General features: G+C 39.3%; 1 protein-coding gene across 1 annotated transcript; it reads left to right on the top strand.

The window, feature by feature from the left end:
• Nucleotides 1–1,125: 1,125 nt before the first annotated feature.
• On the top strand, nucleotides 1,126–11,621 carry LOC139476109 (excitatory amino acid transporter 3-like). Its single transcript, XM_071259367.1, has 9 exons — nucleotides 1,126–1,173; nucleotides 2,232–2,430; nucleotides 3,005–3,215; nucleotides 3,622–3,851; nucleotides 4,927–5,053; nucleotides 5,905–6,138; nucleotides 6,832–7,026; nucleotides 7,797–7,931; nucleotides 11,453–11,621. The coding sequence occupies exons 1-9, from the start codon at nucleotides 1,126–1,128 to the stop codon at nucleotides 11,619–11,621; spliced, it is 1,548 nt and encodes a 515-aa protein (XP_071115468.1).
• Nucleotides 11,622–13,945: the final 2,324 nt, after the last annotated feature.

The following is a 13,945-nucleotide window of genomic DNA, read 5'->3' as shown; positions in this document are numbered from 1 at the left end:
CAGTCACCGTTGCTGGCTGGAATCGATTTCGTAGGTGTGTTGTTCGAATCCAGTTGTCTTGTCGATTATTGGTTACGCGTGGCCTGCCACTCCGAGGATGGTCTCTGACTGCATTCGTCTGTTGCGAACGTTGCCATAAACACCAAATGGTGTTTCTGTGGACGTTAAATTGTCTTGCAACATCACGTTGACTCGATCCTGCTTCAAGCATACCAATGGCTCACAGACGCTCATTTTCGGACAGGCGTGGCATTTCGAAATGTTGAATAATTGCGTAGTTTTGTTGTTTTTCTGAGTGGTTGTTGTCAGGACGATGCTAAACAATGCATATGGAGTCCCGTTAACGCACATGTTTTTATACCCATTCTTGGGTAGTGAAATGCATGGGGCTTGCATAAAAGTCAGTGTTTGCATGGAATGCATGCTTTTCTGTAGCAGTTGCGTTTTTGTAACTTGATTCCATACATGTGCTACAATACTGAAAACCAAACTTTACCTGTTTGAAAAATTCACTAAAATATTGGTGTCACAGGAACTTTTGTTGTTGAGTATATAAACTGTACGGTTCGTGCAACCTACCCAAGCATGCTCGTATCCTTCTAGATAATGTATTTCTCGCTAGTTTCATGAGAAAGCTACAACCATGGATAGAGATGATGACATTTGGTTATCTCGGGCAAGTGAAAATACAACTTTATTTGATATTGAACTGCGCCTAAATTTGGATTGGATGATTTTGAATTCTTCAAAAAATTTAAACCCAACGACCTCAAAAGATAATGATCGTTTTGCATCTCGTACTTCAGCCATGATAGATAATTCAATTGCAAATCAAATCCCAGTTAAAACCAGAATTAATGCAAAGTGGGGTTTTAACATTTGGACAGAATGGGCAACAACACATACAAATAGAGACTTGTGAGTTGATGAAGCTATATGTCTGTACCACAATTTTGGCAATTTTGGCGGAAGAATTAAACCATTGGCTTTAGTCTTTCAATGTAAAAGCGCTATCCCCAGATCTCTATCAGTGACCGTACTCTATATTGAGTCATATAAGCGACAATTATTCGACATTGTATTTTGGATTTTCAGACTGAGGAATCAAAACATGGTCTATCTGCCATGGTCAATCAAGTCCAGGAAAAGGGACAGTTTTCAAATTTAAGCAAGGTGACAAAGATATCCAGATTGCTATGGAATGTAATATAGTCAGTAGAATTTATTAAATCAATTAAAAATGTCGTTATTGTTGATAAATAAATAAAAGAATCTTTTGATTGTTGTTTAATTCATGTCGTGCTGAAATTTACAAGTGTCATGAAGCACGAGTTCGACGCCTAATAAGCTGTATACTTTATAAGCATATAAACGTACTCCACCTGACCTAAATGGTGACCATCCATTGGACGAAAGTATTTGCCTGTGCTCTAAGGCCTGTGATGATGTAGCATGCAAGTGTCACGAAGCACGAGAGTTTCGCGGCTCTATAAACTGTACACTTTACAGGACTTTAAAAGAAGATAAATGGACTCCACCTGACCTAAATGGTGACCACCCATTGGACGAGAGTATTTACCTGTCACCCTAAAATAACTACAAAGATATTAGTTTCTATCTTTCCAGAAATCAAATTTATTGGAAATGATGAACGCCTCCAAGACTCAATTTAAAAAGTGTGTGTTAAGAAAGATGCGCTATCAAATGAAGATTATTGACCCCGAACATGTTTTGAGACTGCTGCTATTAAAAGAAATTTAGGCATAATCGTTTCGGGAATATTTCGTCGAATAACCGCAATAGGATTATCGGCAACAGTTTATTTACAAACTCCAAATCCTCTTTCGCCCCCAAGCCGTGATATAACTGGAATACTAACACACTCTCTTTCACACTTTTATCATTAGGGCAGTTTCTCATGGGGATTCAGGTTCTGTGAACAGTTTCAACTGTTGTTTTGTTTAACGCCGCACTGAGCAATATTCAAGCTATATGCGGTCATATGTAATTATCGAATCAAGGCCAATCATGTGATGGATGTAATGCGGAACTAGTCACGCCGTCTGGAAGACGACACGCAATCAATTGTCTCCCACCTGATCACCCGATTAATTAAGTCGCTTCTTGCGAAAAGTAAAGGTTGCTGGGGACCTATTCTTACCAGATTATTCACAAAGTTGACATCAAATTTGACTTATTCATTCACTCACCAATGTACATGTTGACCACAGTTCCTGAAACATCTCCGCGGAAACGTGTTGCTGATAGCAACGATGCTATCAGTGTTTCTTGGGGTGACTATTGGGCTTCTGTGTCGGCAATTCAAGCCCTCAGCAGACACCATTGCCTTGGTGGAGTTTCCCGGAGAAATATTCATGAGATTGTTGAAGATGTTGATGGTGCCCCTGATAGTATCAAGCATGATTACAGGTAAGTCACTGATTTATAATAATTGTCATTTTGCAGGATATTGGCATTTTGTAATGGACTTCATGGAAGATCTGGACTATCATTACATACCGTGCATAATTCCCATTGTCTAGAGCTCTGATGTCGCGACAGAACTTAACTTGCCCTCATTCATATCAATAATGTGGATAGTCGCGCATAGGTAGTCAAGGTCATAGAAGTCTGCATTATGAATAGATTTGGTTCAAATTCACGCCAGACAAATTGTAAAAAAGGTAAGACGATTGTAAAGGAATATTATATTATGGTAGTTAAAATTGTCATTTCTCAAAATGCTTTCAGTGGGAACTGCCATGTGTTTGAGGCACCATATATCAGGGGCGATGAGATATTCTTGTGATAAAGTGTTCGACAGTCACATCGACGATCAGAGTTCGGATTCCTGAAATGAACACAATGTGTGAAGCCCATGTTTGCTGTCCCCTTCATGATTCTGCTGGAATATTGCTATAAGAGGCGTAAAACCATACTCACTCTCTCATGATCACTCACCAAATATCACGTTTCAATCACACTAAACGTTTGTGGCATTCAGGTGTTGCGGGAATGGACAGGCAAACGTCAGGTAAGATGGGACTTTTCACTATCGGGTATTACATTTCCACCACTGTCATTGCCATCATCTTAGGATTTGTCCTTGTGTTCTCCGTCAAACCTGGAAATATCGACTTCACCTCAGCCAACGTCCGCACTTCTGAAGATGTTCGTCAACCATCTTCGAGGGATGTTTTCTTGGACCTTGTGAGGTAGGCAATTACAATGTTGTAATAGCTTCCCGGTTACAACAATCAGCTCATTGGGTGTAATGTTGATTCTGAAACCATCAATTTGACGTCATGTTGCAAACATTTCGCGTAAGGAAATAACGAAAGCATGTTATAAGTGATAACGAACAGACGAAACTTCAGTAGTATTCTCAAATTAAGGAAACACATACTTTGCCATCTGTTTGTTCCCAAAAAGGTTTATCAGTTATGCATCCAATGCAAAAATACGAACATTTGGCACAAATCATTATTCTTGGACTATTATCGAAAGCTAATAATCGATCCCAAGTCTATGGGAAATGCCGACTTAAATATGACTCGCAATGACTATTGTACTCACAGAAACAAATCAAATACTTTTGTATTTGTTTTCTATCCTGTTTAGGAACCTTTTCCCCGATAATCTAGTGCGTGCAGCGTTCCAAAGTAGTGGTACAGTATATACACAGAAAGAGACGTCACAGGAAAATATGGACGGAAACGAAACAGTCCCTTACACCATTGGAGCTAATGTATCAACAAACGTAACACACGAAATGGAGACGCATGAAAAACATGAAAACGGTCTAACGTGGGTGGGTAAACTTGCGTACAAGCCTGGAGTAAACACTATCGGTAAGGCTCAGTTTTACAAAGTAATTGTAAGTTATTTCGGAAACAAATATATAGTGTTTTCAATGTACAGTTAGGTTACATTGAGATTTAATCGCCGTAAATTTTATTTGGAACCGAACGCGCAGCATTAGGTTTCAAATGTTAAATTAAGCGCGGTTAAATCTTTGATAGCATGTAAGCACAGCAACTTGGTAACCTAACATGAGGTAGGCACACCCAAAGAAAAGTAAGCACGCCTTGCAAAGGTTTCGTTCTACACAGCACGTCACTGTTTATGACGTCATATATCACTTTGTGACGCAAAGGATATGACGTCACTGTCGTGACAAATTCGAAGCTCTCTGTTGCCTCAAAACTTGAAATGGATTCTATTTGTAGATTTCCAGCGTGTTTCTGGTGTCAAGACGTTGTATATAATTTGTCATAATTCATGACAATTGGTTTAATGCCTTGAATGGGATACTCAGGTTTATACTGGTCTGAGAAACCTGAGCAATATTTCGTTTTATCTCCTTGAATGTAATTTAACTGTGTTGCAACTAAACAAAAAATAGCTCCCAGAAAGGTTGACAAACGTATATAGGGACCTACGTCTCATGACACTGCCGTAATCATTTTTATATATATTGCATTCAGCAATTTTCAAGCTATATAACGGGGGTCTGCAAATAACCGCGTCTGGACCACAGCACAGTGATTGATCTGTCATGCATGCCAAATATTTGCCAACGGATTGCCTCTGACAGCCTCTTGCGTGTCACAGTCACACATTCTGACTATTCAATCGGATAATTGCCACTTTATCTACCCATACTTGCATCAAAATCAAAGAGCTTTTCCTGAAACTCGAGGGTATCATGCATCACCTTCATACGTCTGTGTGTTTGGGCGAAATAGTCAGTTATTGTCACGACTCTACTCGAGATCGAAAGCCATTCTATGAATGAGTATAATGAAACTTGATTTTTATAAACGGGTATATCACTGTTTATTATTTCGTCCATGGGTGCTTGATACATTTCTTGGTGTATATATAAAATATGTGTGCACGTTTACTGGTGGATGTTTTCAACAGGCCTGTTGGTATACTGCTGTGTGTTTGGGGCCATACTCGGGAAAATGGGCAAAAGCGGCAAAGTTCTCCTTAAATTCTTCAATGGTATTTCGATGATCACTATGAACATGGTCAGCAAAGCAATGTTGTAAGTATAGCATTTGTGTTAACACTACACCGTAAAACATGACAAAACCGAACAAAGTTCAATGATAGATAATGCATTATGAATATATGCTTTATCTGCCTTGTGTCAATAACGATTGAATTACCAGAAGTATTCAGACTGTAAACTGTTAGGGTTCAACACTGTAGTCAGCAATATTCCAAATGTAGTCTGGACGACAAGTGATTGCTATCATGAGCACCGTCCCACACCGCTGGGCTTGATGAGACGTAATCAACAGAGGTGACCATCCCGACCACACGATACATTTAACTGCCTTCTTACCATAAACATTCGTTGTTAGGGACACATCTATACATTTGTAACATCACAAATGCTTGCAAATTGATATTTGAAGATTTATAGGTCATCAGGTCCGAAGTGAATATGTCTTATACGACATTACTGTCAAATTCTGCATTTGTACACATTGACATTGGTACACGTACATTCCGCATTTGTTACTCCTTTCTTTTTCCCCATCTCCGTTAGAAAATAAGAAATCCAATAATTATTTCAGGATTATTACCAATAGTACATTCTCCTTGGGTGGAGTGGACGTGTATTCCGTGGGAGAATGTAAGAACGGTATGCGTGTGGTTAGAGCCGTCTAATAAAGATCGGTTTGGTACATTGGGTAACCTGAACGGGTGCTCAGAATTGCGCGCATCATGCCCTGACAGTATTGCTTGTAACTTATCCAGCCAACTACAAAATACCCTCACTCCATTCCTACAGGTGACATTTGCAAATCTTGAACATTGCGTACTGGCTAAAAGCAACATGAAGCTGCTTGCACGGCATGGAACATCCTCTCTGCATCTTCTGCTTAGGTACTCGCCGATTGGAATCCTCGCTCTGATAGCTGGGAAGATTCTGGGTGTAAAAGATCTGGCGGGGACTGCTCAACACCTTGGAATGTACATGGTCACTGGCCTGATTGGTCTCTTTATCCACGCTGTTATTGTAATACCGCTGATATATTACATTCTAACAAGGAAGAATCCATTCAGAGTGACTCTAGGAATACTTCAAGCTCTTATCACTGCTATTGGAACTGACTCAAGGTTTGTCATGTGTTGATTTGAGGATGAAGATATTTAGAAGCGTTCTTTTTAGTAGTAAACTTTTTACTACTAAAAGGTCGGGGGTATGTAGTTATACCAAAGTGATACCAAGGAATTCCGTCCGTTCGAGGACATGTTTTGTGTTTGCAACGTAACTGGAAAAGGACCAAAAGGATTCTTTTCCAACCTGGTGAACACTTTTTATACCTATAGGAGAGGTGCAGTGTTTGAAGTTTGATTTCAATATTTGGATTTTCTGGAAAAATACAGTTATTTTTCATTTGTATACTTAGAATGTGTTTACTTAGGCATTTGTGCGACCCTTAACTAGAAAATTAGGTGCAGTGCAAAGTTTGATTTTGATATGTGTATTTTCTGCTCACTTTTTGTCGTGTTAACTTTCTTTCAACCCTTTTAGTCCCTGTGGGCATTACGGAACAGAGCAAAGCTACACTACCTCCCCTGCTTAGTTGTCATAAGAATTGACTGAGATAGTGGTTCAGTGGTCAGGCTCTGTGCACGGAGTGATGGCATGACATGAATCCCCGAAGGCGTGGATCGTTGCTTATGCTTTCACTGCAGGAGTAGGAACAGACCCTGGTTTGTCTGTTCCTTCTGTATGACAGGTCACTGTGATCTATGCTGTTTGTGACGTTAAAGAACATTAACTCATATCGATCTCTTACTTTACAGTTCAGCTACACTCCCTGTGACAATACGCTGTTGTGAAGAGAAGTTAAAGATTAACAAGACAATCACCCGTTTCATGCTGCCAATTGGAGCTACCATTAATATGGATGGGGCAGCATTGTTCCAAGTCATCACTCCTGTCTATTTGGCTCAGCTCAGCAACATCAATCTAGATTTTACACAAATGCTGACATTAGGGTACCTGACACTAAATAGTATCACTATTTGAAGTCAAATATAACCGTCGGTGTATTTTGTAATGATAAAAACGGTTGTGACCTAATGGTGGTGCCCGACAGAGCTCACCAGTTTATAACGTGCGCTTATATGGTCATCCACCAAACCAGGAAAAAGTATTTCAAAGCTGTATCTTTTTTGTCACTCATGATTCCAGCAATGACATCCACGTTCAAAATATCTTTTTCCACTTTCATATATTTTGAAATACACAAAATATGATAAATGAATTTCACGGCCAAGGCCATCATACTGAAAAATTATGGCTGGCAGCCAGTTATCCATGTGTCAATTTGATAACATTATGTTTTGAGATAGCTTCTACTTATGCATGAATCCCTTTCTTTTATGATCATAATCTAAATTAAAGTTACAAGTATGCCAGGATAATGCACGCGAGCGCCACTGTCTCGTTCCCATAGTAATAATCCTTGCCTCGTTCTATGGTTTCTAAATAGAGGTGAGGGAATACGCAACCATGGCGCGATGCTCCAGTAGGTACACCGTCCAATTATCACAGGGAAAACCCAGATTCGAGTTCCAAGATATATGGAATGTCACGTTCATTCTTAATGTCCCAACCCATAAAACCAAACGCACTCAAAAATACACAGGGAAAATGTTCGTATTGCACCGATTCAATGAGTGCGTGTTTACTTAATGACACAAAGTGTTGCTTGTACTTATACATGTCGTTTGGACACAAGATGTTAATGGCCAGTTGTTTTTAGTCTTGCAGCAACTCTGGCCAGTATTGGGGCAGCAGGAATACCGGGCACAGGACTCGTCATCACAATGATGGTCATGTCTTCCGTGGGACTGCCCATTAACGACCTGTTCATGATACTGGCTGTCGACTGGTGTTTGTGAGTGTTTAATTTTCTGAGATGAGTAGTCAGAATTGAATAAAGATGTTTTATAAAAAGATTTAATAAACGACATCGGAGGCACACTTGTAGTCAGGATATAACGTGACCCAGGGTGCGTGAGTGAGTGAGTGAGTGACTGAGTGATATGGGTCTAACGCTGCTTTGAACAGTAATCCACTTAATGTTGGATGAAAGTCCAGGGTGACGCAGGTTTCAGACGTTTACCAATTTGGTGAAACACACGTTACAATAGATTTATAACGTCATATTTTATCATTGTTGAATCTGTAAAATATTAAGTAAAATTAACATTTACCGAAAGATGTACAGTATAAAGTCCATGCAAGTTAGAACAGATACATACAACAAAATCCTTTCCACAATCACAAAACTCAGCCACAGGCAGAATCCATTGTACGATTCCGGCTATATCATGACCATGTGTTTGTGAACCAACACCGTATTGTGTCCTACCTCACCACACATGCAACGTCAAGTCAAATGCTCTTCTGAATGACATTTTGACCACTGATGCTTCACACTTGGAAATGCCCTCTACATGTGTTACGGTACTATATAACTTTTAACTCACTCACTCGAATGTTGAAGCCCAGACCAAATAACTTTTGAGCAAGAGTCATCTGTTCCTCTTGGAAATATTCGCGCTCGATTGAATGTAGACACACAAGGCTCAAGCTCCTGGCATAAAAGGAGAGTTGACTATTGAACTCGCCCTTATTTTCATACATCGTTTTGCATACATCTAAATATGAAACATGGTACGGTTTCACTCGTATGTTATATTTCTTGTTGAGGTGAGTAACTCTGTGGAAGGGAATGGGCTTGTTCACCATTACTGGCTTGTTAACCCATTAACTACATCAGATCATCGATATTCTTTTAAACGGTGCCGAGATTTGGGATGTAGATACTTACAAAGAATTAGAGCAAATCCAGGTACTAGCATGTAAACGCTTTCTTGGGGTTAAACAATCTTCATGAAATCATGTGGTTAGGGGGGAATGCGGAAGGTATCCTATGTACATATGTGCTTATGAGCGTGTAGTTACTTATTGGTACAGAATTTTACATTTGCCTGAAAATAGATTACATGTAGTTAAGAAATGTTATAGATTATTATTACTTGATGTTAGTAATGGTAAGATCAACTGGGTCTCTAAAATCAAACACATTCTCTGTTCGTTTGGTTTTGGCTACATACGGGTGATGCAATTTAGTAATAATAGTAGAAGTTTTATCTTGGAATTTGTAAACCGTTTAAAAGCCTCGTCTGAGCAAGATTGGCATGCAGCTGTTTCATCTAGCATTAAATCCCAAAGTTACTCTCTTTACAAAGTTTCATTTGGCTAAGAAAGCTATATTAAGGTAGTAAATGTTTCAAAATTCAGAGCTGCACTTGAGATGCTCCTCCCATCGGCTGCGAATTGAGACCAGTCGATATATTAAGGAAATTAGAGAACAAAGACTGTTTGATTTGTAACCAGAATTTTATTGAGGACGAATATCATTTTGTGCTTATATGCAATGCTTATAATGATTTAAGAGCTGAATACATTCCTCCTGAATATTTTACAACCCCTTCTAAAAATAAATTTAATGTTCCTATGTCATCCACTTACTTTAAAATCATACGAAATCTAGCAGTCTACGTTTACAAAGCTTTTCGACTTCGGTCATTACATACAGTCTAAATATTTATTTGTATATATGCATGTGTATGTGTATGAATGCGTATGGATATGGATATACATGTAAAATAGTGGTAATTCTTTTTTCTCCCTCTCTCTGTAAATAGTTCTGTGTAATAGGCCTACGGCCTAACACTTTTTGTGAATAAAACAATTACAATAGATCATCGATATATCTGAACTTTAACATCATTGCCAAATTCCCTTGTTATGGTTTTGCCCATCCGAGCAGCAGTTCCGATTCATATGCATAGAGAAATACCTTGCTACGGGGGAAGCATAGTTAAAACTTATGAGAGGCCTAATTCTTGCCTACATGTCTGTCTCTTCTCCATATATCACAGAAATGTTAAGGGTACTAATTTAGCATTTTCACATATTGTTTACTCCGTACACTTCAGATGGCACTTGCTAACATGTTTTACAACTGGTTCTTATCCTGTTGAGATGGTGGTGTAACTATACGGTCTCCATGTGTAGTGATATATGACCATGGATCAATGAATTACGGTTTTTATTATATACTTCAGTGTGAAAGACAGACGGAGTTTTCCGAACTTGAGAAAAGTGATATTTTCATGGCAGTGAACATAAGACTTGATATTTCACTGCTGTGAACATAAGACTATGACGGAACTATTTCCACACAAGAGCTACCTCCACGCTTGTTGTCTCCCTTTATCGTAGGTGACTGGCCCGTCCACACACTGTTGTCTTCCCTTTTACGTTAGTTCCACATTGACAAGGCAAAACAATGACAAATTGTCATTCATAGTGTTACTATCGCTTCATGCCGTTTGTTATTCTCCTGAAAATGTTTCGTTATAAACTGTAAATTTCGCATTTAACTCGTCAATCGTATTGCAAAGCGCCATTTTTTTTACTTGACCAGCGTGTATTCTTTCGCTTCCAACAGCAGTCTCGTAAGTTTCAAGAAGATATATATATATATAGTTGATTTTGTAAATACTCATATCTATATGTATGATACAGAATTTTCGTGACCCTAAATGCTACTTTTATTTATATTTGTTAAGATTTTGCAATCACGAAATTTTTTTAGTCGCAAATACAATGGGCGGTGAACCGTCCCTGTGTTTTAGGTAGGAAGAATTTACGTTTCAGGGTTTTACATTTCTAATGAAACAATTAAATTTTCCGGTAGACAACTACACAATAAGTATATAATTAATAGGATATTCCATGTGTGTTGTGAAATATCATGTTCCTCTCCTCTCAGGATGGGGTAAAAAAGATATTCTCACTCGTGGCTATGCCACTTGTCAAAATATCTCCTTTTCCCCTTCACTCAATGAGCGAAACATTATATTTCACTTGACACATGAAATATCCTCTATACCTCACGTTTGTCGTACGTGGTGCACAGAGTTAAAAACTCAATCATTTTGACACATTTGAACTTGTTTTTTTCTGAAATTGTAAACAATTTAAGTAAATGCACATATTATTAACAAATAGAGAGTCCTTCATTGCTTGTGTTGAGAATTACAGTTTATCTTTGAGACAGGGACTTGGTGGTCAATTTGTTGGACCCAGCAATGTCTGTCTTCGACATGTCTGTACGTTTTCAAGTAAAATAAGCCATCCAGACTGACATATCCACCTTGAGATTCCGGGTTATTGGCCTCCTACTGGTTACCTCTGTGGGTGGCGAGAGGCGACATAATGGATCGGGTGGTCAGGCTCGATTACTTGGTTGATTGGATGTAATCGTACCCCAAAGAGGTATAAACTAACAAGCCCATATCACATGTAGATATATACATACTTGGACTGTCACTATTTCAGAGGCCGCATGAGGACAATGACAAATGTTAGTGGTGACTGTATGGCAGCTTCAATTCTCCAGCATCTTTTCCAACCTGGCGGGGGAAGGGATGAACCCAACAAGAATGATGGAAACGGAGCAGCGCCAGAAGACGCCGCGAAAATGATAGAAGACCATGATGTTGTCTAAAAATCAGGAGACCATGCATTCCAATACAAATGCGTAAAAAGACATCTTCTGGTGTCGTGACGAAAGACATTACAATAATTACTTAAAATTGAAACGCAGTGTCAGTATTGTCAGTCCACTCTCCCTTGTCGAGCCCTGCACTATGGATTATACAACCATATAGTGAATGAATCCTCTCACCTCTCCCGTCCTTCAAGAGCTGATTCCGTTGAGTGGGTTCCAGCACTGTGTTGAAAATTGAATTGTATTTCTTTGCATGAAATAAATCAATGTGTCTCAATAGTTTTCCCCATACATGTCATCTACCTGTGGATGTAGTTAATGCACCTATGGGGATTCCGGGTTTAGAATTGGTCCCCAAGAACCTGTGGACGACTAAATGGATGGCACAGTCAAGCTCCGGGAGGTCCCGATGGCTTGGATTGTTGTTCGCAGTTCTAGTCACACGATTATGTACGGCCCATCATATAACTGGACTACGTACAAGTACTGCTTCTAACAAACAAACAATGCATCCTCAACTCACAATTGTCACTCGCCGTTAAGGCCGGTCTTTTATATTTATTTCATAAATTCTGAAATTATCTAATTGTCGAGTTTCTACCTCTTTCAAAGGGGATGATATCATGTGTGTTTCCAGGTGTTACAGCATAGCATGGTAGGAAGTATCATTTCTTCTCCTCTCGGATTTGCTAGATTGCTGAAACATTGCCGATACTATTTAACATTTTACCTCACTCCCTAAGTCCTCTCCTAAGTAACTTATATTTCGCGAACTTTTCAATCAGCTATGAACTGAACTGAGAGTCGTGACTACACCTTCACCCAAACGCAACAATGTGGCACTTGGCATCTGGGTATGGCCGATTTTCTGTCCATGTATGTCTACAGGATAAGGAAACCCCTACCAAACGTTATTGGGAACGTTAGTCAAAAAAGGAGACCATGCATTGATGTAGGAAGCTTAAAAACAGTTTCTGACAGATGACTCATTTGCATTTTTATCGGATCGTAACACCGATTTGATCTGATTGGTTTATCGCATCGATATTGCTGTCCTATTCCGGTAATGTTTTTTGTTTCATCAAGTCATTACTTGTCTTTGAATGCGTCCTTTTGACAAGGGAGGCACCTTAAGTTGTATATTCCCCAGGGAAAAGCTGAGAATGCGTACTGAGAGTACACTGATCCACTGACCAGGGTACAAAGCTGTGCTAGTGGCAGGCGTGACATTGAGGGCCATAGAACTGTAGTCTTTGTCATTATTATCATATATGTACTATAGTTTTCACCTAATACTTAAAACCTCTGGAAATCCAATCCATTCAGTAGCTCCATCCATGCTGATCATAGCATTTATGGGAAGCACAAAGCAGCTGACAAACTTCTCATGCTTCAGGTTCTTCTCACAACAAATATGGACGCAGCGAGTGCAGCAGCTTTAGAATTTGAACGCGGAACCACTGAATAATCAATATTATAAATTAATTTGTTCCACAATTTCGAGAGCTCCCTAAAACTTGCATTTATATTCAATGAATGCACAAAATCTTGCATTTATACATCATGCATGAACGTTATCACAAAACTTCTTTCCAAATAACATCGATCTTGTTTAATCTATGAATAACGGGATGCCGATCGATGTTTCGAGCGACTCCTAAAGGATCAATTTTTTATTGTATTTCATTTATTGTGAATGTATCGAAGTATAACAGTATAAATTGTATAAATTGATTAATTACCGCTGCGTCATACGTGACATTCTTTCTCATAAAAGAAGATCATGTTCAAAGTAGATCCACTCAGATGAGGAAGGGCTGGTTGCAACAGGCAACTGGTTTAAGAGTACACGCCCAGAGACCCAGGTGTACATTTCCAATACCGTGGCGTTGCATTTGAATGCAAAATCTAATCACAATGACATTTCACATCATTCATGAACACATTCAAGAAGCACAGAAGCCAAAGTGTCAGACGCCACAATCATCGTCAAACGGGTGGGGTTTCAATGAGATGTGTGAAGGTTTGCGTCCTGCCGTTGTTCCACTTGCTGGTGTTTTCGGCATAATTTTTAACTGCAAGATAACCACATCGTGCGTAGGTTGTCACCGAATGTCTCCGACTTGAAGGGAAACGGCCATTGGACTGGCCCGCTAAGTCCCCTGACATGTCAACGATAGAGCATCTGTGTGATGTTCTCGGGTGGAGAGTGTAAGCTAGAGTCCCAGCACACGCCAAAGTAGTTCAACTTGATTTTGCACTTCAGGCGGAATGGCAGGCAATACAAGAGCGACCATGCGTAAGTTAATAACCAGTATGCC

Source organism: Haliotis cracherodii, unplaced genomic scaffold (assembly GCF_022045235.1).
Source record: "Haliotis cracherodii isolate W230 unplaced genomic scaffold, xgHalCrac1.p SCAF_3, whole genome shotgun sequence".
Classification (NCBI taxonomy): Eukaryota; Metazoa; Mollusca; class Gastropoda; order Lepetellida; family Haliotidae; genus Haliotis; species Haliotis cracherodii.
This window is presented reverse-complemented; position numbering and strand designations above follow the sequence as displayed.

Bases quoted from the DNA above. Each gene is read 5' to 3' on its own strand.
- LOC139476109 (XM_071259367.1), top strand. From the start codon at position 1,126: ATGGTCAATCAAGTCCAGGAAAAGGGACAGTTTTCAAATTTAAGCAAG. The intron at 1,174-2,231 runs GTGACAAAGATA...TGTTGACCACAG, and splicing joins AGTTTTCAAATTTAAGCAAG to TTCCTGAAACATCTCCGCGG. The intron at 6,139-6,831 runs GTTTGTCATGTG...CTTACTTTACAG, and splicing joins GCTATTGGAACTGACTCAAG to TTCAGCTACACTCCCTGTGA.